The 25,966-nt window shown below is 49.8% G+C and overlaps 14 protein-coding genes across 14 annotated transcripts; 6 read left to right on the plus strand and 8 right to left on the minus strand.

Annotated features, from left to right (window-relative positions):
- The first annotated feature begins 17 nt into the window (after positions 1 to 17).
- On the plus strand, positions 18 to 1,286 carry K460DRAFT_362980 (NAD(P)-binding protein). The gene has a single exon (XM_040932740.1). It carries the CDS (start codon positions 152 to 154, stop codon positions 929 to 931), a length of 780 nt encoding a protein of 259 aa, XP_040794781.1. The 5' UTR covers positions 18 to 151; the 3' UTR covers positions 932 to 1,286.
- On the plus strand, positions 1,235 to 3,217 carry K460DRAFT_425182 (glycoside hydrolase family 30 protein). Its single transcript, XM_040938226.1, has 2 exons — positions 1,235 to 2,049; positions 2,120 to 3,217. Exons 1-2 carry the CDS (start codon positions 1,537 to 1,539, stop codon positions 3,056 to 3,058), a joined length of 1,452 nt encoding a protein of 483 aa, XP_040794782.1. The 5' UTR covers positions 1,235 to 1,536; the 3' UTR covers positions 3,059 to 3,217.
- K460DRAFT_362981 (NmrA-like family protein) lies at positions 3,093 to 4,805 on the minus strand. The gene is made up of 2 exons (XM_040932741.1): positions 4,095 to 4,805; positions 3,093 to 4,039 (listed from the first exon to the last, which is right to left on the minus strand). The coding sequence occupies exons 1-2, from the start codon at positions 4,347 to 4,349 to the stop codon at positions 3,377 to 3,379; spliced, it is 918 nt and encodes a 305-aa protein (XP_040794783.1). The 5' UTR covers positions 4,350 to 4,805; the 3' UTR covers positions 3,093 to 3,376.
- Positions 4,806 to 4,848: 43 nt separating this feature from the next.
- Positions 4,849 to 5,260, minus strand: K460DRAFT_273010 (uncharacterized protein; the record flags this gene model as incomplete). Its single annotated transcript, XM_040927846.1, has 2 exons — positions 4,849 to 4,907; positions 4,966 to 5,260. 2 exons carry the CDS (start codon positions 5,258 to 5,260, stop codon positions 4,849 to 4,851), a joined length of 354 nt encoding a protein of 117 aa, XP_040794784.1.
- A 1,468-nt stretch (positions 5,261 to 6,728) lies between these two features.
- Positions 6,729 to 7,665, plus strand: K460DRAFT_352045 (trypsin-domain-containing protein; the record flags this gene model as incomplete). Its single annotated transcript, XM_040931613.1, has 3 exons — positions 6,729 to 6,998; positions 7,079 to 7,278; positions 7,350 to 7,665. 3 exons carry the CDS (start codon positions 6,729 to 6,731, stop codon positions 7,663 to 7,665), a joined length of 786 nt encoding a protein of 261 aa, XP_040794785.1.
- A 30-nt stretch (positions 7,666 to 7,695) lies between these two features.
- Positions 7,696 to 11,083, minus strand: K460DRAFT_413678 (ankyrin). Its single transcript, XM_040937622.1, has one exon. The coding sequence runs from the start codon at positions 11,044 to 11,046 to the stop codon at positions 7,882 to 7,884; it is 3,165 nt and encodes a 1,054-aa protein (XP_040794786.1). The 5' UTR covers positions 11,047 to 11,083; the 3' UTR covers positions 7,696 to 7,881.
- Positions 11,084 to 11,285: 202 nt separating this feature from the next.
- K460DRAFT_362984 (uncharacterized protein) lies at positions 11,286 to 12,483 on the plus strand (the record flags this gene model as incomplete). Its single annotated transcript, XM_040932742.1, has 1 exon — positions 11,286 to 12,483. The coding sequence occupies one exon, from the start codon at positions 11,289 to 11,291 to the stop codon at positions 12,456 to 12,458; it is 1,170 nt and encodes a 389-aa protein (XP_040794787.1). The 3' UTR covers positions 12,459 to 12,483.
- A 188-nt stretch (positions 12,484 to 12,671) lies between these two features.
- On the minus strand, positions 12,672 to 13,562 carry K460DRAFT_402212 (uncharacterized protein; the record flags this gene model as incomplete). The annotated part of the gene is made up of 3 exons (XM_040936506.1): positions 12,672 to 13,023; positions 13,090 to 13,313; positions 13,389 to 13,562. 3 exons carry the CDS (start codon positions 13,560 to 13,562, stop codon positions 12,672 to 12,674), a joined length of 750 nt encoding a protein of 249 aa, XP_040794788.1.
- Positions 13,563 to 13,903: 341 nt separating this feature from the next.
- K460DRAFT_374047 (uncharacterized protein) lies at positions 13,904 to 14,375 on the minus strand (the record flags this gene model as incomplete). The annotated part of the gene is made up of 3 exons (XM_040934635.1): positions 13,904 to 14,073; positions 14,145 to 14,198; positions 14,231 to 14,375. The coding sequence occupies 3 exons, from the start codon at positions 14,373 to 14,375 to the stop codon at positions 13,904 to 13,906; spliced, it is 369 nt and encodes a 122-aa protein (XP_040794789.1).
- Positions 14,376 to 15,666: 1,291 nt separating this feature from the next.
- On the plus strand, positions 15,667 to 16,254 carry K460DRAFT_300100 (uncharacterized protein; the record flags this gene model as incomplete). Its single annotated transcript, XM_040929822.1, has 1 exon — positions 15,667 to 16,254. A coding segment is annotated over one exon (588 nt), but the record flags the coding sequence as incomplete, so codon positions are not given.
- A 440-nt stretch (positions 16,255 to 16,694) lies between these two features.
- On the minus strand, positions 16,695 to 18,489 carry K460DRAFT_383421 (MFS general substrate transporter; the record flags this gene model as incomplete). Its single annotated transcript, XM_040935451.1, has 2 exons — positions 17,544 to 18,489; positions 16,695 to 17,469 (listed from the first exon to the last, which is right to left on the minus strand). The coding sequence occupies exons 1-2, from the start codon at positions 18,383 to 18,385 to the stop codon at positions 16,695 to 16,697; spliced, it is 1,617 nt and encodes a 538-aa protein (XP_040794791.1). The 5' UTR covers positions 18,386 to 18,489.
- Positions 18,490 to 19,132: 643 nt separating this feature from the next.
- K460DRAFT_374050 (cytochrome P450) lies at positions 19,133 to 20,990 on the minus strand (the record flags this gene model as incomplete). The annotated part of the gene is made up of 5 exons (XM_040934636.1): positions 19,133 to 19,609; positions 19,664 to 19,996; positions 20,051 to 20,286; positions 20,340 to 20,724; positions 20,772 to 20,990. 5 exons carry the CDS (start codon positions 20,988 to 20,990, stop codon positions 19,133 to 19,135), a joined length of 1,650 nt encoding a protein of 549 aa, XP_040794792.1.
- A 994-nt stretch (positions 20,991 to 21,984) lies between these two features.
- K460DRAFT_374051 (cytochrome P450) lies at positions 21,985 to 23,974 on the plus strand (the record flags this gene model as incomplete). Its single annotated transcript, XM_040934637.1, has 10 exons — positions 21,985 to 22,092; positions 22,142 to 22,270; positions 22,322 to 22,477; positions 22,513 to 22,648; positions 22,699 to 22,795; positions 22,859 to 22,979; positions 23,035 to 23,151; positions 23,207 to 23,375; positions 23,479 to 23,743; positions 23,803 to 23,974. The coding sequence occupies 10 exons, from the start codon at positions 21,985 to 21,987 to the stop codon at positions 23,972 to 23,974; spliced, it is 1,470 nt and encodes a 489-aa protein (XP_040794793.1).
- A 560-nt stretch (positions 23,975 to 24,534) lies between these two features.
- K460DRAFT_325942 (uncharacterized protein) lies at positions 24,535 to 25,822 on the minus strand (the record flags this gene model as incomplete). The annotated part of the gene is made up of 6 exons (XM_040930611.1): positions 24,535 to 24,805; positions 24,860 to 24,949; positions 25,019 to 25,389; positions 25,448 to 25,488; positions 25,544 to 25,609; positions 25,672 to 25,822. The coding sequence occupies 6 exons, from the start codon at positions 25,820 to 25,822 to the stop codon at positions 24,535 to 24,537; spliced, it is 990 nt and encodes a 329-aa protein (XP_040794794.1).
- Between the last annotated feature and the right edge of the window lie 144 nt (positions 25,823 to 25,966).

A 25,966-nucleotide genomic window follows, 5' to 3' on the forward strand; every position in this document is an offset into this window, starting at 1 on the left:
CCGATGAAGGCTGCGATCGAGAAATGTAGTCTGGTTTGTGTTCCGGGGCTATAGTGTGCCTGAACTATTACACCATCCCCCACTCCAAGGTGGTGCACCAAGCATCGCTCCATCCAACCACGCACTACCTGGCATCCAAGCTTCGACAAGAATGGCGCGCATCTTTATCACAGGCTCCTCGGACGGCCTTGGCTCTATCGTCGCGCAGCGTCTTGTCGCAATTGGGCATTCCGTAGTTTTGCACGCGCGCAACGCTCAACGCGCAAAAGACGCGACCGCCGCATGTCCAGGCGCAGAGGCTGTCGTGACCGGCGACCTCTCCAGCATATCCGAGACCAAGAGCATAGCTGATCAGGTTAATAAACTTGGCCTTTTCGACTGCGTTATCCATAACGCTGGCTTGTTCCATGGTGGCTTCCGGAAGACCAGCGATGGCATACCTGCTCTCGCAGCTGTTAATACCCTCGCGCCGTTCATACTCACAGCACTCATTACTCGTCCCAAGCGCTTGATCTTTGTCTCGTCGGAAATGCACCAAAGTGGCTCCACTAGCATGGATGATGTTTTCTGGGCTCGACGGGGTGAGAGCGAATGGAGCGAGAACGCAGCCTATTGCGCAAGCAAGCTGCACAACGTCATATTCGCGAAGGCGTTCGCAAGGCGATGGCCAGACGTCAGGAGCAACGCATTGGATCCAGGCTGGGTACCGACAAATATGGGCGGCAGTTCTGCGATGGGGAGCATAGACGCAGCCGCGGAGACTTATGTCATGCTCGCAGAAGGGGAAGAGGCGGACGCCAAGAAGAGTGGAAGGTATTATAGACCGGGAAAGAAGGAGGAGAAGCCCCAAGAGGCGACGGATGATGAAGAGAAACAAGACCGGCTGCTGGAAATTTGCGCCAAGTTTGCCGGACTCGATGTACCCTCATGATGTAGGTCCCGCCGTGTAGTATCCGCTTATAAGCGATGAATATTGTTCCATTTCGATTTGTGTATCCTGGTGAACAGGCTCCCAGTTGTATTTTTCGTGTACGAATGTTTTCTACTCAGGGCGGCCTACACAGCTCGGATGTCTTCTCGCTACAGCGCCACCCTCAATGGAACGAGATTTGGTCAATCTCGATATATTGTGACGTTGCTATTCTGGTTCACACTCACTGACTTCTAGTTCCCGCGCCGTTACCACCTGACAATTTCGTATACCCGGAATGCCGTCGCAGCACAAACGCACAACCATCGGCTAAATATACACTACGAACTTCGCATTACCGGTAATGGGATCCTGGGGTAGACATCCTTGGCGGGTCGTGCCGCGACCTGTATATAGTGTTCCAATTCGGAAAGGGGGACATCAATATACAACAACACTTCACGATAGGACACCGGCTAATCAGACCAAAGGGTCTTTCTCGAAAATGAGCAACACGATGATTTGTTTTCGTGGACCCATGATCGACTTCTCGCGATTATACTTATTTGAGCCCTCGCCCTTGCCTTGAGTCAACTCTCTACTCGCTTGTTACTCAGAGGCTCACGATGCGTGTAACACTATCCCACGTCGCCGCCCTCGTGGCTACACCACTCCTCACCTCTGCCGCACCACCCCTCGAAGTCCGCCAATCTCAGCAGAAGGTCACCATAGACCTCACGAAGAAATACCAAACCATTGACGGTTTTGGTATCTCGGGAGCATTCCAACGTGCAAATCTGATTGTCAACCTGCAACAGCCAAAGCAGCGCGAAGTTCTTGACCTTCTTTTCAACACCACCACGGGCGCCGGCTTTTCCATCGTACGCAATGGAATCGGCTCGACACCAAACAGCAATAAAGACTATATGAACACTATCCTGCCTAAGTGCCCAAGTACACCTGCAGAAGTAACGATTGACTACAGCGGGTATGTATGGGATGGAAAGGATAGCGGCCAGCTTTTCCTAAGCCAGAGAGCGCAGGAGTATGGTGTCAAGACATTTTATGCGAACGCGTGGAGTGCGCCGGGGTGTATGAAAACGAATAATCAGGATACCAATGGCGGACAGCTGTGTGGTGTGAGTCTCCCCACCTTTCATAAACGCCTTATATGTTCGCCGACTTTCATGCAGCACTGACGCTACACAGGTTTCGGGGGCTACTTGTCGCTCCGGTGACTGGAAGCAAGCGTATGCCAACTACCTCGTTGCATATATCAACTTTTACGCCTCGGCTGGTGTTAGAGTTACGCATCTTGGTTTCCTCAACGAGCCTGACATGTCCACCTCATATGCGTCCATGCAGTCCTCTGGCACTCAAGCTGCTGATTTCATCAAAGTCCTGCGCCCAACACTCGACCGTGCCAATCTGACCTCCGTCGGCATCAACTGCTGCGAAGCCACAGGATGGAGCATAGCCTCGCAGCACGCGCAGCAGATCGCCTCCGCTGGAGCAGAGTCTTTGGTGTATGCCATCTCCTCGCATGAGTACACGTCCCGCATTAGCGGCACCATGCGCACAAACGCCCGCGTATGGCAAACGGAGTACTCAGACCTCAACGGCGGGTGGAGCACAGCCTGGTACTCGAACGGCGGTAGCGGTGATGGCTTCACCTGGGCCAACACTGTCTTCAACGGCGTCGTGAACTCCAACCTCTCCGCCTACATCTTCTGGGAAGCCGTGCAAGACCGCGCAACGAATAACAACAATAACGAGAAGCTCATCCTCGTCGACGGGCAGACGTACACAGTCAGCAAGCGCCTTTGGGCATTCGCACAGTTCCGTGTTGTACGGCCTGGCGCAACTCGTGTCGGTGCAAGTGGTGGCTCGAATCTCAAGTCAGCTGCTTTTGCAAATACCGATGGAAGTGTTGCGGTCGTCATTATTAACTCTGCGACGGGCGCGCAAAACATTGCTGTTGCGCTTCCGGGGTATCCATCGGTACAAGCGTGGTATACTGATAACACACATGACATGAGTGCTGCAACGGTTACGGTGGGGAGTGATGGTACGGCAGCCGCGAGTGTGCCTGGTCGTGGAATGATCAGCTTCTTGTTCAAGAAATCAGCGAATGGAACGGCCGTGTAGAATCCAGACGCTCACTTATTAGTAGATGAACATGGGTTTTAAGATTGGAGTCCTCGATCTACTTAGTTACCATATCGTGCTCCATCCTCTTGCAGAAACTGTTCGTGCAGCTCCCAACAAATCTTTCGATTGTGGATAGTATATCCATATTACTTTATTTGTTGAGTCCACATTCCTAGGCCTGGGATCACACAGACCGATACTTGAATCATCCTTGAAGATGGACTACGCTAACTAGAGCTAATAATATGCTACAGAATACAGGCTACGATGATTAATGAAGTCATTCATTCACTCCCAAGCACGAGAGTCACATGTTCAGCGAGCCTTAAATTCGCTTTCCGTTTCCAGCCACGTTCCAAAGTCTTTCAGCTCAGGATGGACCTTCTTTAAACTCGGAATGTCGACTCCGTAACCGACATCGCCAAACCACTTGAACATGTAGCCGAGGTCGTTGACCATCCAAAGAATGGCCGATGCAGCGAATCCATAAGTAGTCGGCAGAGTTTGTCCGGTTTTCTTCTCGAATATGTCCTGATATTGGCTGTACGTCAACTCATCGCCAGCGATCGGAATTTTCTTATTTTTATTCTCTTCTGGCTCCATGAAGGCTTTGGCAGCGAAAAAGCCAATGTCGCTGGTTGCGACCAGCTGTAGTTTCTGGTCCTCCCTCAGGCTTGTTTTCCAGGCTGTCGAGAAAACCTTCCCGGGGAAACCTGGCACCAGGTTCTCCATGAAAGCAACAGGTTGGAGAACGGTCCAGTCCATTCCACTACCTGTCGAGTTCTTATAAAGGTGCTTCTCAATCTCATACTTGCTCTTAAAATGCGGCACGTTCATTGTTTCGTCGTCCGCTTTTGGGCCTCCATGATCAACCGACGTGTACACAAACTGCTTGACACCGTTCTTGAGGGATGCGTCGACCAAGGCTTTACCTTGCTTCTCGTCGCTTTCTGCGCTCGCTCCATTGCCTACCGCTGCCTATGAAACGACAATTAGTAGCGTTTCGTAGCTGCTCGTGTTGCGAATTACTTACTTGTACGCTGAACACTCCCCAAATAGGGAGCTTCGAAGCCTCTTTGGCCTTGCGGAAAACTTCATCGACAGCGTCCAGGTTTCCGCTCACCAGCTTGATCTTGGGTGATTTCTTTAGAAGAGTTTGCGCGGACGCTGATTGAGCGTTGCGGGTGAGGGCGAGGATCTCAAAGTTGGCGTTCGCCTTCAGTAGGGCGTTCACGACGGATCCGCCTTGCTTGCCGGTAGCACCGGTGATAAGCAGCGCCCTCGACATATTAGAAGATTGTAGGGTTGGTGGCTGTTAGATGGAGGATAGATGGATAATAGAAGGCGATAATGTCGAAACCGATACTTTTGTGATGTACATATAATGACGTCGACATTCGAGTGGAGTTTTATATAAGTTGTTTCATGACTAAGCTGGCTTTGTCGGAGTTAAGAGCTAGGAATCCCCGATTGCTTGGTGCCCCACGCGTGTGCTTGGGCATTTATGTTCAATTCAGCCGCATGCAGCTTCAGATACTCAGTAACTACATCCATTACACGCTGCCCTCAGGAAACTTAGGAAAGGAAGCTTCAAACTCGGACTTGGTGCTGGAAGAGGGTGCAAAGAGATGGCTAGCAATGCGAGAACGGAGGCACAACAATAAGCTGATGGAGTGATGCCGGTGCCGAAATAATATGTAGCTTCAGGCATCATCGCAACTTAACTACGACGTTTGGTTGATCATCTTAACTTTTCAGTAACCGGTATGCGCCTCAACAAAAGGGGTTCACTCACCTCCCATAAGATCTGCGAAGACGTTGCCATCTTCTGCTATTAAGCTCGCATCTAATACACAATGAGCATTGTGCATCACGGTTCATCGACTCTTGGATGTGTAACATACTGGCAAACTTGATCTGGTACCCGTCCGCAACTTTCTGAGCTGTAACAGGGTGAACCTGCTTATCACTGTCTGCGCCCGCCTTGAACCATAGCACTTGCTTTGGAAGGAAACTCCGATCTTCGGTTATATTGCGCGCAAGCACCCAGTCGCCAGATTTGAGGCGGTTATCTTTGAGTGTGAAGACGGCGGCGTTGGACCCCAGTGCTGCTTGCACGGGGAGATGGCTGCTGTCTCCAACGTTGGCGATGGGTTTGCCGTCAATCTCGATTGTAAACGGAGAGTCAATACTGTCCATGATGTTTGATGAGGTAAGGCTGCGCGAGAGTGAGAACAGAACGAGGAGAACAATAGCCCCCAGAAAGACGAGCCGGCGAGTCGTCGCACCCGGCATCCGAGAAGATGTGCAGTGGAGGCCTCAGAGAACTGACTAACAGCGATTTTTGGAGGAGTCGATGCGGAGTGCTAATGTTTGACAGACGATAATAGAATTGAATGAAGAAAGACGTGGTACATCGAGGCATGCGATCCAGGGTGACCCCTGGCGATACGATCAGGTACGAGAGGTAAAAGCCTTGCCACCTACCTTTGTTGGTGGTACACCGGCGCTATGAGCTGCCAGTGAGTAGATGCACGGTTTCTGGACGAGACGGTCTGGTCCGACAACGGGGCTCTGACGTCTTGGGGCTATTGTTGTGAAGATCGGAGCCAAGGGCGACGCCAAGCTTCGACTCGGACTTGGCTGCAGCTTGGTCTGGCACCTAGCCGCCGGCACTTGCTATCACGTCAACCCACTCCGGACCAACCACATCTCCATCCCCCCTACCCTGCCTCCCACGGGCAATATAAATGAAATATCGAATTAGCCGGCCAAGACTCCAGTAGCCGACAGCACTCCGCGCACTGGAATCTTTAAGGCAGGTCCGTACGAGACACCGCGTCTACTCACACCCCACTTCGATGTGCCAGCTGATACGAGGGCCTTATCGCTAACGGTGGGACTGGATCATGGGCGCGACCATGCAATGTAATATGGAGGGCTTCCAGCTTCGGTCGCCTACTTCGCGACGATCCGACGGTGTAGCGAGGACACCCATAGTGTGATGCCGCTGGCCGTTCAAGTGGCTGCTCTCATTTCCAGTTCATTGACGGCAGACACAATGGATCAGGCAAACCGATGGTTTCGCGCGATAGGATGCCGGGAGGTCATTTCTCCGATGGGTCCATGTAAACACCAGAATCAGCCAAGGCCTGCGACCCCAGACAATAAGCCGCATACTAAAGCCGGCATCGTAGTATGAAGAGTCAGGCTTGGGGAGAGATAAGATCCTGCACCACCTTCCTATTAGTCACTGCGACAAGGTCATTGGAGAATGCTATTGCTACATGAGATAACAGGATCGCGCCATCTGCAAGTTAGCAAGCGTAGTGTATACGAAGCCGACTACGCTTGGGTAGCGACCTACCTCAGGGACTCTAGTCACATATCCGCCAAGTTTTAAGAGGCCGGAATTGGAAGGACATTTGACGGCCGCTGTCCAATCGTCTTGACATCTGAACTAGACAAAATGGGAAGGTTGTTGAAGGCAAAATCTACACGAAGAAGGGGGACCGTTCGACTACAAATATGAGGTCGCCGGCCTTTTAGAAGAACCAGTCAGTCGCTCTACTCATCAGTTTCAGTCGCTTCTCTCTGCCCTTCGCTCCTCGCTCCTCGCTCCTCGCTCCTCAGACCTTGCCCAGCCTTCCGCTCAAGACTTCTCAAGATGCAACTCAAGGACCTTTTCGTCGCACTTGCGATCCCCGCCCTCTGCACCGCTGCAGCCATCCCTCAGGACACTCAGTTCCCAGATGGCGAAGACATTGTGGGCGGAGAAGCTGCTTCGGCAGGCCAGTTTCCCTTCATTGTCAGTATTCAGCGAAACGGCCGCCACTTCTGCGGCGGCTCATTGCTGAATGCCAACACGGTCCTTACGGCTGCTCACTGCGCCGTGGGTCAAGCTGTTGCGGGACTTAGTGTCCGCGCGGGAAGTCTTGTACGTCACCTTTTCACTTTCTTCACCGGTTGCCGAGGAGAATCGTAAATTGAGCGACTTGAAGCTGACTCATACTGCAGAACAGAGCCTCAGGAGGAACCGTTTCTGCTGCATCTGCCGTCCGTGTTAACTCCGGCTACGTGGCTTCGACCTACGATGGCGATGTTGCCATCATCAAGCTCGCAACCCCCATTCCAACGAGCTCTACTATCACATACGCCACTTTGGCCGCTGCTGGTTCTGATCCTGCTTCTGGCACCCTGACCTCTGTGGCAGGATGGTATGTCCTTCCCTACCCCCATCTTTGAACCCGGATGTTGCGAACCAAAACCATGACTAACAACATATTAGGGGCACACTCTCCTCAGGTGGTTCCACCAGCCCCACCCTTCTTCAGAAGGTTGACGTCCCCGTTGTTTCGCGTGCGACGTGCCAGTCCAACTACCCCACCAGGACCATTACTACCAACATGTGGTGCGCAGGTCTTGCTCAAGGTGGCAAGGATTCTTGCCAGGGTGACAGCGGTGGTCCCATTGTCGTTGCGAGCACCAGGGTCCTCGCTGGAATTGTTTCTTGGGGCGAGGGATGTGCGGCAGCGGGCAAGCCGGGTGTATACACTCGCGTCGGTGCCACTGCTATCCGCAACTTCATTAACGCCAATATCTAAATAGATATACGAGTTTCCAACCTTGGGTTGAGCAGAGCATTAGAAAGCAGATCGGGAGCGGGAGTAGGACTGCGAGGGAGACATCGTGTTAGTGTACTGGTTGTCAGTGCGATAGAAAACAGCAGCAATACGAGCAGCGATGATGTTATCATTTTATCTTCGTGGTCATGATCGTGAGACGTTGGCTGATTCCAACCATGGATCTAGTGTCTTTCTCTAACACTGTTCGTCTTGAAATTGAAGCGCACCATATACGTCATAGAAGTTACCATCAAGTGCGATATCTGCAGCGGTCTTTCCATCCACGTCTTTGGCGTCAATATCAACATCGGTGTACTCCAACAACAATCTGACGACCTCAACGTGCCCCATCAGTGCAGCACAATGGAGCGGCGTTTTACCCATTGAGTCGCGAAGGGTCTCGCTGACAGTATGAAGCATATCTTGTTTTTGCAGCTGCCAAGTCGATGCCGCGACGTTAGGAAGAAGGATATCCATGCGTTCTGCGTCACCAGCAGTGATTTCAACCTCATAATCCTCGACCCAGGCAACACTCCTCACCAAAAAGCCTGGTGTGTCTTTCGCTCTTTTCATGTACTGGTCGACCTGCTTTTCTAGATGTTCATAAACGTATCCGGCCTCATGTTTGCGCTGCTGAATGTGATTTGATTCGCCATCCATCGCCATCTTTCTCCACGTATTCGTAGCTGGCTTCAGGATGTGATGAGGTGCTAAGAGAATTCTGATTGTGTTCAAAGATCCGCTAGTTGCCGCTAAATGAAGTGAGGTCTTCCCAGATTTGTTGGTTTCCGTGAGCGCAGGAATAAACTCGGTTTCTCGCAAGCAATAAAGGATATTCGCAGCCAGAGTATCATTGCCGTTTGCGCAAGCTAGCATCAACAAAGATTGCCCTGTTGAATCTCTGACTCCGAGGTCTGCGCCATGATCGACTAAGCACTGAAATACTTCCTCCTGTGCCAAGCTGTTACTGATGTCGTGCAGCCTTTCCTTGACTTTGACTCGGAGAGCGCTTTGTCCACGAACACCTTGATATCGCTGATCGTTGTCGGCCCCATAGACTTGCTCATGACTGTGCCCAATGCTATACGTCCACGGCTTCATTAGAGATAATTGCTGTAAGGGGGTCTGACACTCGGCATTGACAGCATTTGGGTCTGCTTGATGTTCTAGGAGTAGCAACGAAAAATCACGACTGCCATTCCGTATCGTGTGACTCAGTGGTGTGTTCCCTGAATCATTGCAGCTATTGACATTTGGGTGGTATTCCTGCAAGAAGCGTCTCATATGGTCTCGGAATTGATGGTTCAATGGACGCACGAGCGAACAAATGTACTCTAGAATAAAGGTAGTCCCTCCTTGGAGGCAGGAAGGATCGGCACCACGACAAAGAAGGTAGGAGAGAGTAACGAAATCTCCCCTATTTAGACCCTTGTCGCTGACCGCTGCCTGAAGTGCAAGATTTAGCTGCCTCGATCGGTGCTCCCGGGGGATTTCGTGCAGTAGAAGGCCCAAAATCACTTCATCCCAGCCCTCACAATTGAGCTGTCTCGCCATTGCGATGAAAGCGGGAGCTAATTCTGTGGACTCGTTATAAACAGCTACACCATGGCGAAGCAGGCTTTCCACTGCATAATACTTTGGCACGGAAAGTGATGAGTGAAGTTCCACAACATTTTCTAATATGGATTTGCCGCCCTTGCCTGTAGCATTTGGGTCCGCGCCATAGGCCAAAAGAAATTCGAATTTGACTAGACTAGCATCGTCTAGGGTTTTGGCGAGGGGAGGGTAAGCTTCCTTGCCCCCATTGTTCGGACTTGCCCCCGCTTCCAACAACATGCTCATTGCTTCAATATTGCTGTTCGCGAATGCTGCTTCGAACAGAGGGGTCTGACCTTCATGATTCTCCCACTCTGGTGACATTCCCATATCCAACAGGATTCGAACTTTTCCCAAATCGGGAGAGGCGGTGCTGACTGCTTGATGAAGGGCTTGTGATGGAGGATCTGAATCGCCAGGAATGATTGGAAGTTTGTATCTCGCTCGTTGCCACAAATACACAATGTGTTGGAAGACTGTTGTAGAGATCGAGCTACTCGCAACGTGACACAAGGCATCAAGGTCCCGCCCGTCACATCGTAGAGGATCTGCACCATGTGCAAACAACGTGTCAAGCATCTTTATACAAGTTTTATGGCCTGTTACGGTATCGGATGTGGCGAGACGTATAAAATTTGGCGATTTGACAAGTACAAGAAACGGACCTTGAAACTCGTCGTACTCATATTCCTCAGAAGCCCTTGGGATAGATTCGGTCTTCACAAATGCCCCGGAAAGGTCATCTAGAGCTGCGTTTGGGGCGTAGTACTCAATAGCGCTGATAAGGGCTGGCCAGTGACGTGATGCTGATGATAGCCACGATTGGCCATTGAGCAACATTCCAGTATCTAGAAGGAATTCTGTGACCGTTGGCCAGCAGCGAATAATCGCACTTCGAAGCAGGCTTTTGGCGACTGGAGAATTTTTAAAAGGTCGAGAGGCTAATATGCCCGCGCGCAGCAGCTTGTGCACTATTGTCTCAGTGGCCTTGTCGGAGACCATGATGGACTCGAACGCTCTCTCAGCTGGCGACTTCCACGACTCCGTCTCCAAAATTAGGTAAACATCCGGTCCAGAGGCAGACCTGCCTAACTTATAGGGAAGCTGACGGAACAAAGTATGTACTGCCGTAACCATGCAGTCGACGGCAAAGCGCAGCGGAATCGCAAGAAGAAGATCATGACGCATGTTACTACCTAGGTCGCTGCCTAGTGGCATGGCGAGGCTGGGAACGAAGCTCAAAAGGCGGCGCACCATCCAATTGTAAAGTTGATTGCCGAACAACATCTCAACAACAGTCTCAGCGTATGTCAAAGGCTTCAGATAACGCGATCGGAGTTCGGCCAGTGAAACCGGTCCAGAAATGGTAGCCCTGGCAACGAACCAGAGGTAGTGACCACCGAGCCGGAGAAGATGCTGGCACCGAACCCCGTGTAACCAAGCAGCAGCACAGTCAAGCCCGATCTTTGTAAGTGGCAATAGAGCAAGACCGCGAAGTGTGCTTCTTCTCGTTGCTGATCGCCTCTTTTGTAACCAATGACCAGCCGCACAGGGTTGCTCCTCTATCATGCATTGCAGCGATCCATTTCGAAGGAGAAGATCTAGGATCTCTTCATTTCCTGTACTGATCGCTTTCGAAATTGCTGTTTCGTGTTTGAAAAGACCTGCGTTCGGATCCGCCCCAGCCTCGAGTAGGGTGATGACAGCGTTGACATCCTCATCTTCAACTGCTTGAAGAAGCTCTGATTCAAAGTATAAAGCCATGGCTGTCAGGGATGAGTCTTGATGGGAGGAACATCCATATATCAAATAATACGGTAGAAGCACATGCGCATGATGGCAAAGCTGAAGCCTTGGGGCGGAACGCGAGGTATTCCTTGGCCTCATACAGCCACACGTAAGCGAACCAACGGAGAGTTGACGTGCTGGCTGCAACCTGCATTGCTCTTATAGGTCCACGACAGTGACCGGCCTCCCAACTCCATTGCAATGTTCTTCCCACACTGATGCTCGATCCTCACCCCACCGCGAATATGAGTTCCGATAACAATATGACGTCGCTATCAGCATACAGTGCGGTTGTCGCTCTAGCACTGCCTTTTGTCGCAATTGGATTTGTTGATCGGGGTTGGAATCTCCTCAAAAGCGGGACGCGAACTGCGCGGACCACATTTCGACCAGCGGAAGGGAAGTGCATCAGAAGAGAATGGGCAGCCCTCGCCGACGGCCCGTTACATACCTGCTCCACACCTGGATCTGCTCAATGTCATCAGAATCCACATGTCAGGGGCCCGCGATGTTGGGAACAGGGCTTTGAGCTGGTGTTGAATAACTGGAAGACCACATCGGGGTTGACGTTCGAGAATAAGCCACCAAAACTACCCCTTACTAAGGAGTTCGTTCAGATTGACTTTAAAATGCTCATCGCATTCATTCTGATGACGAATGATGTGTCAATTGACATCCAAACTGTTGATCCTGGATTGTTGGTCTTGCACTCCACATCGCAACTGCAAAGGGTGCTCACGAAAGACTACGTCGATCGCCTGTTAGATTCAATGCAGGGTTATCCACCTCTCCTGCGCGACCCAAAAGGCATCACCGTTCTCAAGCCCGGTGACCAAAATCGGGGTGGCTGGGTAGCCGCGCTTGGCTTGGACGCGAATTATCATCAGGACAGGACATTTCTTTGGTTCTATTACGACTGTGTCACCTACGTTGACAACACATTTGGTGACAAACGAGGAAGGGTCTTCTGGCGCTCTATGGACCGGGTTCGAGAGATTCTCGGGAACATGTTCGCGATAGCGTTCGCGGAGGACGTAGGGGCGAAACAGGACATCGATTGCGCCATCAAGGCGCTGGATTATATCCGAAAGAGGGAAACAGAGAGCGGTGTCGAAAACTTCTTCAAGATTACTAACCCAAGGGCAGCGTTACAGCTAAGCGACCAAACTAAAATCATCGCCTTGTTCAATGGTCATCCACTCCTCGCTACCAGAGATGAGCCGCTCTTTCGCACCGAATGGGCGCCGCTGTTGCACTACGTGCTTGTTGCGGCAGTGATAGGGTCGAAAAGGTGCATTGCATATTTTAAGAATCCAAAGCATGAAATAGATTGCTTGTTACCTGTAGACAAGTTTAAAACAGCAACGTTATACCTAAGAGGATGCTAGATTATAATATGAATTGTCATTATGGGTTCGCACCTTTTGTCTAGTGATCCTGCATAGTTTAATTAGCAGTAGTGCTGTGCTTGTCAACCGCCAAGTGAATGTTGTTAACTCGAAGCAGCCTGGGCATTTGATGGGGGACCGCGCAGACGATTGTTGCACGTAAAAACTGTGACGGTCAGACACAGCTTGAGCCTGGTTTTGTCAAAGGCGGGGTTAGATTCTTCGCCGTCTATATTCTTCGATGGCAGCCAAAGCTTCTTCTTTCCTATACGCCTCGCCAGGCCATCCGTAACTCCGATAGATTTTCTTGAACTGCTGCGCATCGTTGTCATCAAAAATCCCAGGCTCTCCTTCTGCTCTCGGCTGATGACTCGCTTCGGAATCGTCAACGTCGGACACATCCTCGAACATTTCGCCACGAATAGGTACCATTTCCAGCCTCTCGTATTTCTCCCGTAGGTCTTCGAAGAATTGGCTCACCTCCACGCCACTTATCAGGTTACATCTTATGACGTCCTCATGTATCACACCCTTGAAGACATCAAGTACGATGTCGCGTCCACCGCTTTCGTAGCCTTCAGCTAGGACAATTATGTTCGAGAGTATAATCTAATCTGGGTCATCGTTCCACCAGTCTTCGTCATCGCCGGTATCGCCGTCCTCTTCGCCCCCATCTCGGTCATCTTCATCGTCGTCAGAATCATTCTTCTCATCTTCAACAACATTCTCTTCTCCACTGGTCATTTTGCACTCCTCCATCTCCCTGACCCAATGTCTCAGTCCGCACTCTCCAAGGTGACCCCGCCCATTTGCAAAGTCCTCTGGCGAAAAAACAGAGTAGTCCACGACGTCGCTCTTGTAGTGTATGTTGGTGGTCATTTCGCGGGGTTATGTCGCATCGATGTAGGGCAGATGTTTGATGAGATCGACCACAATTGGCGACTTATCGAAACCCTTCGTTGCATCCGGGGTAATATTGGCCCAGCCTTCTGGAGGCGGGTGCTTTAGCGATGCGGAAGGAATGTAAAATCCAGTCAAGGTGTAGAAGTCGCCAATGATGGCGACCAGCTTGTCGCGCGTGAGGCGAGGCTTGGTCCGTGGCATTTTGGCCTGACTTTACAAGAAGAGATTGCGAAAATTGAGCCTGGCGGAGGCATGAAGCATGATTCTTATAACGCGCCTGCTGTGCCCCAAGAAGCTAAGAAGCGGATCTAGGTGGCTGCCTGGCATGCCCAGACTAAGATTAGCCGGAGCAAACTACCTTCCTACCCCGGTAGCTTGATGAAAGTACACGAGAAGCGACAGCTTCGCGGTACCGTTTGTAGAGTGGCCAATCGGTCGAGTGTTGCATGCGGTCTTGTGATGTAAAACACGCCGGGAAGTAGGCCCCTAGGGAACATGCTGAACACATTTGAGGTCATATCGCAAAAGTCCTTGTAGTATTCTCAGGCCTTATTGAAGGCCGTAGCAGTCGCACTGATGACAGTAACAATTCCAGTAATGACATAGCGCCATGCATTTGTTTTCGCCCACGCATTGGCGATGGTCTTCATGTCGACGCCCTCCGCCCATGCCTTCGCCTTCGCCTTCGTTGTATCCTTGTCTGTGCCTTGACCTATCTCTTCAAATTAAAGCCTTCCTCGCGCAATAGCTCCCGCGCCTTCCATTTGCCAGCTCCGTTGACACCAGACTCCATGTACAGCGCTGTGTATGGGATGACGCTGGCAGTCGCGACAGCCGCTACGATGTAAAGAAGCGTTGCGCGAGATGACGAGATGGCGAGGAAGCGGTGGAATAGGCAAGTATCGCGTTACTTAATGCTCCGAGGAGGATAACGGGTGCAACGAAGACGGGCGCGAATTGGTAGGCTAGCAGCCATTGCTTCGCCAGGAGCTTGGGTGGTGCGTGCGCGACCATTGGCGGGATAACGACATGACTGTAGGCAAATGTGAAACCTGCAGAGAACTGGTCAAAAAACGGTGAGTGGATATAGTTTTGCCTTCATGCCTGTGTAGAGAGCTGGGGTGGTGGTTGCGACGGCCTGCAGAACAGAGACGACTGCTTGCGACGCCTCACCTAGCGTGCCAAAATAGCGTCTTAAGATAGGCAAGGTAGAACTTCGACGCAAGATTATCGAGCATTCCAAGCAGTCGGTGAGGCATTATGTGCGCGTCAACAGCATCGTCCGAAAGCTGTGTTTATAACAGCCATCCATTCTACCCCGGTACGAACGTCATGGTCGGCATGTCGGAGGTCGCTGATTTCCGAGCCCTACTTGGATCGTTCTTTTACTGCCGCTTTCCCAAGGTCACTACACATCACTACACGAAAGAAAAGTAGCCCCTTGGAGGTTGGGTTGGTGCCCACCATGTTCGTTAATTGCGACAGATTCAGGTGGTCCGATGCATCGCCAACAACATGAACTTGGAGAACTACGAAACCCTTCTCATCTTAGCTATATATAATACTACATCAGAGTGTTGAATATCGTCCTTGACGGCGGGTCCCGCTTGTCAGCATAGACGTTGATCTCCGATTTCGTCACGTGGTCTGTTTGCCCAGTTCCTTATTGACATCTTGCTACCGCACTCTTTCACTTCCTCACACCTACCATCTCTTGGAACCCATGATTCAGCGTCGCAGGGGTCAACCCTTTCATTTCTGGTAGTGGCTCCGCTGGAGGAACTTTTGGTAGAGTCGTCGCAGTGTTGAGGCGTTCCAGAAGGGATATCAGAGGATGCTCGGAGTTGTGGCTGTTCGACGTATCCACACATTGTGTTCGTTCGTGTTCGTCAGTTTTCTTCCGCGTCCAGAATGAAAAGCGTTGCATGAAAGTCGCATGTGCTACGCCGCACTATGCTAGTGGGGTCGCCCTCTTATTCTAAGGTCGTGAGTATCCATGACGTCAGGGAGCGCAATACAATCGACATGCTGTGTGAACAATCTGGAACAGCAGAAGGCGGCAGGCTGTAGGGTGCAGCATACTTTGAATAATCTTGCTTGCCCCGGTGATATTTTGTGAAATTCCACCCCCCTTCTCCGATGCTTGGAGCCAACACCAATGCAGAGATCGAAGACCTATAAAGCTTAGTTCAACCAGTGTCCCTACCATACCCTATACCCAAACATCTTGCAATCTTACAAATCTCGTCTCGCTCCATCTGCTACACCTCTTTCCCCCTCACAATCCACACCATCGCACAGCATCATGTCGGACGATTGGTTCTCTTCCAAGCTCGCCCCAGAAGGCAACGCCAACGATGGATGCTGTCCTGAAGAAGCAGAAGCCCTCAAAGACTTCCTGCGCTACAAGACAACTGCAACCGAAGCCGCTCAGACCATGACTCGGCCTGTCCTGACTGCAGGGAGCCCTAAAGACGACCTTTCTCGCCTATATATTCTCCTACTAGATGCTCTTGTAGAGCTCCCATCAAAACACATCGAACTATTACTGGAACTGCTACAAGCCATTGAGAATCTTCCAGAGCCTGACTTCACTGCTGTGCAGCAAAGCAAGAGGCCCCATGAGAAGCTTTGGAAAGGTCTTCCACATTTTGCTAATCTCTGTTATGACGTCGGATATCGATCCGGAAGCTGGAAAATGGATGCTGAGGCGACCGGCGCCCCAAAGCGTGATGCACTGCGAGACGAGCACATAAGGAGAGCAGAGATTGAGGCGCGACTAGTCATGGCGGGCCTCGCAGGTATTCCGATTGACTGGGGATACGAGGTCGTTGTTGGCGCTTTGCAGTGCGACGAGGCGTTGCTGGATTTCGAGGTTCCGGCTGCGGCAGAGTGGTTTGTAGTTTGTGGTCGGCGGTTCCGACAGGATGCGGAAAAAGGCGAGAAAAGTTACGCGCTGGAGGATGAAGTAATGAGTTTAAAGCAGTGGTCGTTGTGGGAAGACCGGCTGAGAGAGCTACAGGCACAAACTGGAGTTGTCCAGCATGCGGCGATGAAGGCGCTTGATGCCATGCACGAAGGAGAACGACTATAGGGACTAGAGGTACACAGACGAGGATAGTGCCGAAGATTTTCTTGAAATAAGGGATAAAGTGAATTCACAAAGTTGGTAATAGCTCAATAGGTTACGCTAGAGTTTAGTGCTTCTCAAATCTTCTTTGCATAGTTCTAGTGCTTGGCGCCATTGCCTACAGCAAGACGATTATTGGACGCCTGTCCTCACCTAACTCTGTTCAAATGTGGAAAGTCTAATTCTTCTATAGTATTACATTTTTAATCTAAGCCATACTCTGTATCTAGCTCTTCTCGGAGTTTTACCTCGCGCTCCAGTGCAACTGTAAAGAAACTCAGAAGACTAATACCTAAGCACACCCACCAGATAGCCTTCAAACTCTTCACATAGATTGCAATTACTTCACCCCATACAGCAGGGCTCAGCGTGTTTTGCAAGGCATGCATTTGGCTTGCAAAAGCATAGGCTGCGCCTCCGCGTAACTGTGACTGTACTGTTGGATCGGATATAGTCGGGAGGTGGTGATTGAAGACGGCGTTGAATATGAGGCCGGGAATGGTAATGCCCCAGATATAACCAAACGTACGTACAAAGCTGTACGTAGCTGAAGATGAGGCGACGTACTTTTCCGGTAACGGGGCCATGATAGCGGGTAGGAGAACCGACATAATCATTCCCATGCCCGCACTAGCAATCAACTCAAACAATACGTAGGCGAATTCAGGTGTGTTGGGTCCTAGCAGTGTGAATAGACCAAATGCCACTGATGCTAGGGCGAAGGCAAGCGCATGCAACGGACGGTATTTGCCGAACTTGCTGAGCAGAGTGCCTGCGACGACAGCAAAAACCAAGGCGCCCAAGGCGAAGGGAAGAAACAGTATGCCAGATCTGAGCACTGTTGTATGCTTGACCGCTTGGAAGTATATGGGCAGGAAGTAGGATAGGACCTGTAGGAGGACTGACGAGGTAAATGTCAACAGAAAAGCCGTAGCAGAGGTACGATTACTAAATAGACACGGTGGTACGCTTGGGTATCTTTTCTATCATGTCAGCATCCGTCGAAGGGAAGTGAGGCCTGGATCAACAAATAAAGAGACCAGAATACTCACTCGACAAAGAACTGTAGAATGTGAAAAGAGATCCAGCCAATAATCCCTAGCAGGAGTGGTAAGATGATCCTCCAGGATGACCATGGATGCTGAGTGCCGCCTCCGATCAGCCCTATGAGAAGAGAGATCATGCTAGGGGTGAAGATGACGTTTCCGATAATGTCCAACCGTCCAAGCTTGGCCATGATGCCTAACTCATTCGCGTTTGTTGCGCCACTTCTGACTTGCATGAAGAGCAAGAGTCCTCCCAAGGCCACACCACAAATGGGCAGGTTCATGTAGAAGATCCAACGCCAGTTCGCCTCAGCCAGAGCGCCTCCGACTGGTGGACCTAGCGCGGCCGCAACACCAGACCACGAGAACATTAATCCTAAATATTTCCCCCGTTCCCGCAGCGGAACGAGATCGCAGCATACAATATCAAGCAGGATGTAAATGCCACCTGCGCCAACGCCCTGGATAGTGCGGCCCGCAATTAGCATAGCCGCATTATAGGCACTACCAGCAAGCCCGCTACCTAGTGCAAACGCGACTACTGAAGAGATTAGTGGTGTGCGGCGACCAAACGCATCAGCTAGCTGGCCGATTAGAGGCTGCAGTACTGAGGATGCAACGACAAACGAGTTGGCAATCCATATATACTGATGAGCTCCGCCAATCTCGTTGGTAATGGTTGGTAATGCGATTGTAATGACAGCGACGTCTAAGGCTGATATGAAGGCGAGAATGCAAAGACACACGAAGGTGCCCCAAAACCGCAGGCCGCGATTCTGTTGTATTGATGGCATGCCAGGGTCATTTGCATGTGACGAGTCTAGCCCAGGCTCTGTGGCTGTGGCCATTATGAGAGCAATGAGATGAGAGAAGAAGTTGTAAAGCTCGTGCAAATCCTAGAAGCGGCGTGGCAACACAATGAACGGTGTTTAGCGTCGACCTTGAGAAGAAGTGGAGGGAGGTAAAGAGTATAGGTGTTCATGGAAGAGAGGAATGAGATAAAGGCAAAGACAATGTTAGGCAGGTTGATAAGTTAGCGCTGCGGCAACGGGATCAGCTCGAAGCAACATCGGGCACAGCCATGGCCCCCTCGTTCAAGAGCTAGCGTTCCGCAGTGTCGGTACGACAACTGCCCCAGCCCGCCTCGGGGCGCTTACTTGCAGCAATATCTATCCTAATATGCCTCCACGACATGCTTACTACAGAGGTTTAGATTTAAAACACTGCAGTTGGAATCAAAATTGACCCCTAATAGCGGCCCCCATATGAGCGCCCCCATCTAAACGCCAACTACCAGCTCACAGTCTGCCCTTTTTTTGACATTCGTAATTTGCATCGTCTCTTTCGACGGCAGTTGAGCCAAGAGAGCTAGCGGACATAAGTGCACAAATGCTTAGAAGAAGAAAAGGCACTCCGGCTTTCGTCGTACAGCTGCGCATGACATGGAGATGCAACAGAGACATTTTACTCTTCGAATAATTAGCATAATAAAATAAGCTTACCAAGATTCTATGTATTTGGTTCTGGAAAGTAGAGAAATACAGAGAGGAAAGCAAGCGACAGATCTGGAGCCGGTACATGCCAAATGACAATGATCAAATCGTCCCTAGCCTGCGTTTGATCGTAAAATGAGTCTTTTCATGGGGCAGCTGCACCCACATGATCTTGAATTGTTCCGGCCTTTTTTTGAAATATTGTATATCGTAGTTCAGAAGAATATGCGCCATCATCAACTTTATCTCATGGAGGGCGAAAAACCTCCCCGGGCATGCATTGCGACCGAATCCAAAAGACAAGAACTTATCATCCAGTGTGACTGTGGATTTCGCTTTTGCGGAAGTCTTGTCGAGATCTAGTGGCGGCATCGTAGCATCTCCATCTCTGTTTTTGTATAACTCCTGTGTTCGTGTTCCTTGTACATGGGACGAATGGCAGAAGCGGAATGGATGGAATTTTGTTGGATCGCTATAGAACTTCGCGTCAAGATGGATGGCATCCATCGGCGTTGCGAGATAGATCCCCTTAGGAATGTGCACGTCATCATCAATGGTGATGCCTTCTTCAGCTACCACCTGTAATGAAATTAGCAACGAGTACGCTCCTCGAGACTAGGAGAGAGCACTCACACGTCGAGGAAGAGCAAGAATAGAGAAGGAAGAGATTCGCATAGACTCTCGAATCGTTGAATCAACGAGATGTAACTTCGATACCGCATCTTTCGTCCAGACGCCTCCAGCCTCTTTTAAGACACGGGCGCATTCCTCGCGCAAGTCTTCTACACTTCCAATACTTGGGACCTCGCTGAAAAGATCTTGCAAAGCATTTGCCAAGGTAAAGCTAGTTGTATGCATAGAGACAAAATTTAAGATGAGAAGGCGATGTCCAATACGGCTTGGATCGATGTATTTTGCGTTGCCTGTCTTCCAGGCTTCTTCAATTAGCCATTGCAATCCATCTTGCTGAGAAATTTGTTAGAAACTATATTCCATATTCAAGAGCATGCAATGACCTACTGGAGGATCCCAATCGGCAGACGGATCATTTGCTTGCTGTAAGAATCTAGACAGCCGTTCTTTGATCAAAGGCAGCATTGGTTTGAGACATTTACTACGCACTCTTCTCCCGTACAGCCAAATCAAATTGCCAAGTACAGGTTTAAAAATCCAAGGTACGGCATGGATAAGAAATGCGTTCGAGAAAACCCACTCAGCATGCCATTTCGTCGCCTCCAAAAACTCTTTGTTTCGACCTGAAAATTGAAGGTAAGTAGATGAATAGGCATTATGTGTACTGGCTACGAACAGTGAGGAGCCCCAATGAACACCCGGTTGACAGCTTCAGCAACGATTTGAAGGCAGCTTGGCCAAGCTGCTACCCGTCTCCACTCCTTATCATCAACACCCCAGTGTTTCTCGAATCCGAGGGTTATCTCCTCGGTAATGCCCGCGGTAAGATAGTCCAGGCTTCTTGTAATCTGATTACGGATGACGTTGACGTGAAAGCTTTGTGAAAACACTTCTGGATCCCCAATTGTGTATTTTGCTTGTATATTTTCCGACTGCGTCCAGTGCGCATCAACTACAGATTCAGGAAGGTCGTAGATAGACTTGAGTTGTTGTGGCGGAATTACAACGAAAGCTCCGCGGTCGATGCTAGGCGCGCCAAAGATGTTGTTTCTAGATGAATACTGTTCCTTATCAACATCTGCTTATATCTGTACGAGCATAAACAGACCGTGTTGTATCCATCATCCACCATAGATTTGCTTCCGAAAACAGATCTCATGACCACTCGTGCCCACCAAAACCATTCCGATCGGGCGTCTGACATGGGATGAGCTTTCCAGAACCTTGCCTGCGCATTGTCTCGATTGCTGAAGTATATGTGAAATAGCGCAATAGTCGTGCCAGCAACCAGTACAGTCAAGTGAGGAATGGTGAGGGAGGAATGCATCTCTTTCTGGCGAGTCTCAGTGCCATCTTTTGAGACGTGAAATAAATCCATGAGGGGACATATAATATCAACTGGAATTGCTCGTCAAGTGAAATCGCTAAAGTCTAGCGCCCGCCCGCACTTTAGTTCATCTGCGAGCGAGATAAGATGAGACTTTTGTGTCTGCCTTGGACCTTGCTTCTGTGCACCGATAAGAAGTTTTCAAAATTAGACCGAACGGGGAACCCAGCCAATACCACTCTATTTCACGCATAAAATCTGTAAATGATTATTGCTAGTGGGGCGTGGTAGCTGACTGTTCATAGGCAGGGATACAAACCCTGTCATGTCACAACATGCAAGTGCCAAGCACAGCTATATTAGCACTGATAGTAACGTAATTAATTTTGTTTTCTTTATTAGGGAAGTATCTGCAAAGCTGACCATCAAGACTGCAGATGCAATTTTATTTTATCCCCTTGTCTGCTCTTGTTCGGACTCCGAAAAGAAGGCAACAGGAACAAATCATCCGAGCATAGGTTGTTTCGGCAGCTGGGAGCCCAAGGTGGGATAGCTTGCAGCGGGAAAACCACATTCTACTCAAATTCCTGGATAGCGATAGACTGTATTAGCTTTAGAACCCCGGCCGAGGGCGAAGCACCTTCATAGGATGTAAACAGAACGTAGGACTGCATGCAATATCTTACTTATAAACCAGTTCATTCCATAAACATAATTGATCCTACGACTTCGAGTACTTTGACCAAACGCATCCTCTTCTATTCATCGACTAGGTTTCAAGGAGTCAGAAATTTGGAAATCTCTATCTTACTAACTGTTGGTGAGTCTCTCCACTCGAAGCAATGGTCTTTTTCACTTTCAATGAAAGCGGTAGCAATGCATTTGCAATGACTAGTGCTGCTTTCGCCATTACTGCTGCATTTAGTAGCTGGAATAATGCAGGAATAGTAGGTAACAACCCCGTCCGTCGTGTCACTCATGCTGATATTTTGGCATGCAGTACGGACTATATAGCTCCGTGAGGCAGTTCCTTCAAGCACGGTATGATGCCTGGGCCTTTCTATTCAACGGTCCCGATATGATCCAGGATGCATTCGAAAAGGTAATAATCCCTGGAGCAAGAACCAAAGCAAAGATTGACCACGAGCTAGTCCAACGGCCGACCTTTTGAGATGTTCGCACCTGACAATCGCTACGTCTTCGTGTCCTCTGCGGATCATATAAAGGAGCTGGATTGTGCTCCTGATACAGTCTTGTCGCTACAAGCTGCCTCAAAACAGGTTTGATATTCTGCAGCATACGTCTGGTTAAATGCTCTGACAAACAGTTAGATGCTCCAGCCCAAGTATTCTATGCACGGCTTCAATTGGTTCGACAGGAGAGGTACAGAAGGCAAAGGCTTCATTCGAGCTCTTCGTACGCTTTTGACAAACCATCTGCCTACGATACTACCAGACCTCCGAATTGCGACCTCGGATCGAATGAAGGTTGAAGTTGCAAAGCTACAGAGCGAAGACGGTAGTTACGGCAGATACACTGCACTGTAGGCGACATTTACTTATTTTTCACCCCAGGAACAAGTCGAGTGTCTATATATCCCATGATAGTGACACTCGTTGTTTTGGCAAACTCACTTTCTTTTTTTGGAGAAGAACTCGGTAGGTAGGAATTGCATGTGGTTTCTTTCTGGCGCTGACAAGTTTATTAGCAAAGAACGAGACGTTCATGAAAGCCGCACTATCATACGTCGAGGAAACGCTCTTGATTGCAGAAATCGTCAGGCTTCTGCCACGTTTCCTCGCTCCGTACGTCGTATCCTGGAAACCTGTAGCCTCATGCTCTGCTATCATCCAGCTAACTTGATCTAGGATTATTGGGCCATTATTAGGGAAGATGGTGTCATCTCAAGCGATCGTGTACAAGGCCTTGATGGTTGTCGCTGAGGAGCGGGTGCAGGCACGGGATCTTGGTATCAAGACCAAGACATGTGTAAGTGGAATTGCTATCACTAATCTCCCGAAGATTCTAAATGTAATTCCCATAGAACGACTGCATCCAATGGATCATGGATACATCACCAAAGCAAAACCCTTGGTCTGCGCAACGGGTTGTTTTCGAATTGATGGCCATTTGGTTTGGCTCCGTCCACGCAATGTCAACTGTAAGAACAGCCCTTCTATCAAAATGCTTTGATTCCTCCTTGACATGTATATCAGACTGCAGTATTCGCAGTCCAAGATTTGTGCATCCATCCCGAATATATCTCGCCGATCCGCAAAGAACTCGAGAGCTCAGAGTACGCAGAGTTTGAGCAGACGGCCAGGGGTCTCCCACTCCTCGATAGTTTCATCAAAGAATCAGCCCGGCTTACCCCCGTAGAGTCCAGTAAGTGTGACCCAGACCTCCCAGGATAGAAAAGAAAACAAAATGAGACAAGAGAGAGAGATCGATAGAGCGACAGAGCGACGGCTGACATGCGCCACCAAAGTAAGCACGCGCCGCCAGGCCCTGAAGCCTTTCTCACTCTCCAACGGTACCCAGCTCGCCGTCGGAGACTGGGCCTGCACACCCGTAAAAGCGCTCATGCGCGCACATTATCCGCAGCCACTTGACTTCAACGGCTTCCGCTTTGTGGATCCAAAAATGTTCAACAATCAGGACATGTCCATCAATGAAGCTTTTCAGCTCCACGCATCTAAACTCACCGACGTTGGGAACACTTATCACGTCTGGGGCACTGGGCGAATGACTTGGTATGTGGTCCTGTTCATGTATCTGTTTTGGCGACGTATATTTGCTGAGTGTTACACAGCCCTGGGAGGTTTTACGCTGCGGTTGTTATGAAGCTTTTAGTTGCGCAGGTCGTTTTGAATTATGATTTTGAGCTGATGGATAAGGGAACCAGAAGGTGTTGGACGTGGCGATCAAGTATGCTGCCGATGGAAAGTACCCTGGTGAAATTTTGGGCGAGGAAACGGCAGTAACATTTTATGTTTGGATGCACGCAAGGGACATTGAGATCTCGGGATTTCTTTTGGTAAATTGGTTCTTTTTGTTGTGGTTGGGAAGGGTAGGGGCGGGGTTCGGTTAGGATATGTTTAGTATGCTAATATTGTAAGGTATATGAGGCACCGAGAGCATTTCATGAAGAGAGTGATGTCTGTATATTGTTGACGTCTCTGAAGGAGAGGCTATATAGAGAAAATGGAGCTAGACCATAAACAGATACAGTACCGAGGTGGGATGATAGAAGCCATGCCTCAGTCCTAATAGTCTTGTAAGTATTTTCCTTGGTATCTGAACTTTCACGAGACCTTCTTCGAACATCGTTCGTCAACACTTCATGTGAACTTCCGGGCTATCTGTTGAATGAGAGTAATATCACGATGATCTCTGAGGCCATAAAATAATCAGGCAAAACAGATTCTGGTATGCATGTTATAGATTTCTCTATCTCAGAACCCACTCGAAAGTTACAGTACATGGTAATGATCCTTCTAGCTATGTTAGCTAAGATAAGGGAACCGTAATCAGAGATCCAGGTTTACACTTCTTCTTCAGATAGCCCGGACTTATCCTGTCCTGTCTGATGGATATGAACCAACTTTGTGCTGCCGGTCGAGGCATGAGACTTCTGTGACCTGACCGAGGTGTCGCATGCTCCAGATCTCGAACGCCTGGACCTGACGAGGAATAAATGAGAGAAGGCAGACGAGACCCTGGAGTAGAGGCCGCTCGTGGCGATGTTGCGAGACCATAAACCGTACCCCGCTGGGATGCAAGCAACCATGATAGCGACGGCGCATTCGACTACACTTGGGAGTGAGTTAGACAGGAGCTGGTAAATCGGGTTGGTGAGGGTGACTGACGTGCAGATCATGTCATTTGTGCCGCCGGAGGCGGACCACTTCAATGACTTCCACTTGTAACTGGTCGAGACTGCGCTAGCAGCAATAGCACTGTTGTGTATATGCGTGTCAGATTGCTGAAAGGCTTTTGAGGTTCATGAGGGATCATGAAGAACTTACACAAGGCCTCCAGCGAATATGATAGATACACCTATCCTCTTCTTAAGAGGAAGTTGTAGGCGGACGATAACAGAAATGGGCAGTACAAATATGAGAGCATCGGTAATGATGGATACAAGCCCCAGAGTAAAACCTGCTTTAGTCGAAGCCGGCTGGCACCGCCAAAGTAAACCCTCATCTAGGGGCCCGGTACATTTTGCAGTGACAAAAGAAGCCATTATAATGAATATTGTGGCAGTGACAGCGATGATTGCATACGAAGATATTCTGAGCCACGTCTTGACGTTAAAAAGGGTGATGTAGAGGACAAGAATGGGTACTTTGCAGCCCCAGAGCATGAGTGCTCCGAGCCAAGTTAAAGCATTGCTCAACTGCATGTCCAATTAGCATGTCATCGTCAGGCCAGCTAACATGTTAGAAGGTACGCACTCTCATCAATGAGGCAAGCTTGGTTTGAGGGCTCGACAACGCTAAAGTCGGGTCAGTAGTTGTTCGAAACAAGAGACGTTCTTGATCAATACTGACCGAGAATGAGTTCATTGTATCCGGCGACGGTTGCAGCCAGAACGAGTAGCGCGGCAAGCGCGATGTCTGGAAACAGAAATGTTAACAAAGGCTACCAGACACGTTGTTCAGACCGAGTAGGAGCTTACAATCATCAATACGATCAACATGCCTCTTTGGCTTGCGCTGCCAGCTGGCGATAAGGCGCGCAACGACGAAAAGGGAAGCAACGCAAGTAAGGGTAATAGATACTATGAGGAAAGTTTTGTTGGAAAGCTGCCCGGGGGTCTGCAGAGACATGTTGACAAGTAGCACAGTCTTTTCACACTCTCGGGCCGGAGAGAGGGGGAAGTATGACAATTTTTCAGCAGAGAGGGAGGTTGTTAAGCTCAGCTATAGGTAGTTGTTGCATGCATGGGAGGAGTTTGACGAATGCAACATCTT

The sequence above is a fragment of the Cucurbitaria berberidis genome (genome assembly GCF_010015615.1).
Source record: "Cucurbitaria berberidis CBS 394.84 unplaced genomic scaffold K460scaffold_1, whole genome shotgun sequence".
Lineage (NCBI taxonomy): Eukaryota > Fungi > Ascomycota > Dothideomycetes > Pleosporales > Cucurbitariaceae > Cucurbitaria > Cucurbitaria berberidis.

Coding starts and splice junctions, on each gene's coding strand:
- K460DRAFT_362980 (XM_040932740.1), top strand. CDS start 152: ATGGCGCGCATCTTTATCACAGGCTCCTCGGACGGCCTTGGCTCTATC.
- K460DRAFT_425182 (XM_040938226.1), top strand. CDS start 1,537: ATGCGTGTAACACTATCCCACGTCGCCGCCCTCGTGGCTACACCACTC. Junction 2,050..2,119: donor ATGGCGGACAGCTGTGTGGT/GTGAGTCTCCCC, acceptor GACGCTACACAG/GTTTCGGGGGCTACTTGTCG.
- K460DRAFT_362981 (XM_040932741.1), bottom strand. CDS start 4,349: ATGTCGAGGGCGCTGCTTATCACCGGTGCTACCGGCAAGCAAGGCGGA. Junction 4,040..4,094: donor GGGGAGTGTTCAGCGTACAA/GTAAGTAATTCG, acceptor GTCGTTTCATAG/GCAGCGGTAGGCAATGGAGC.
- K460DRAFT_413678 (XM_040937622.1), bottom strand. CDS start 11,046: ATGGCTTTATACTTTGAATCAGAGCTTCTTCAAGCAGTTGAAGATGAG.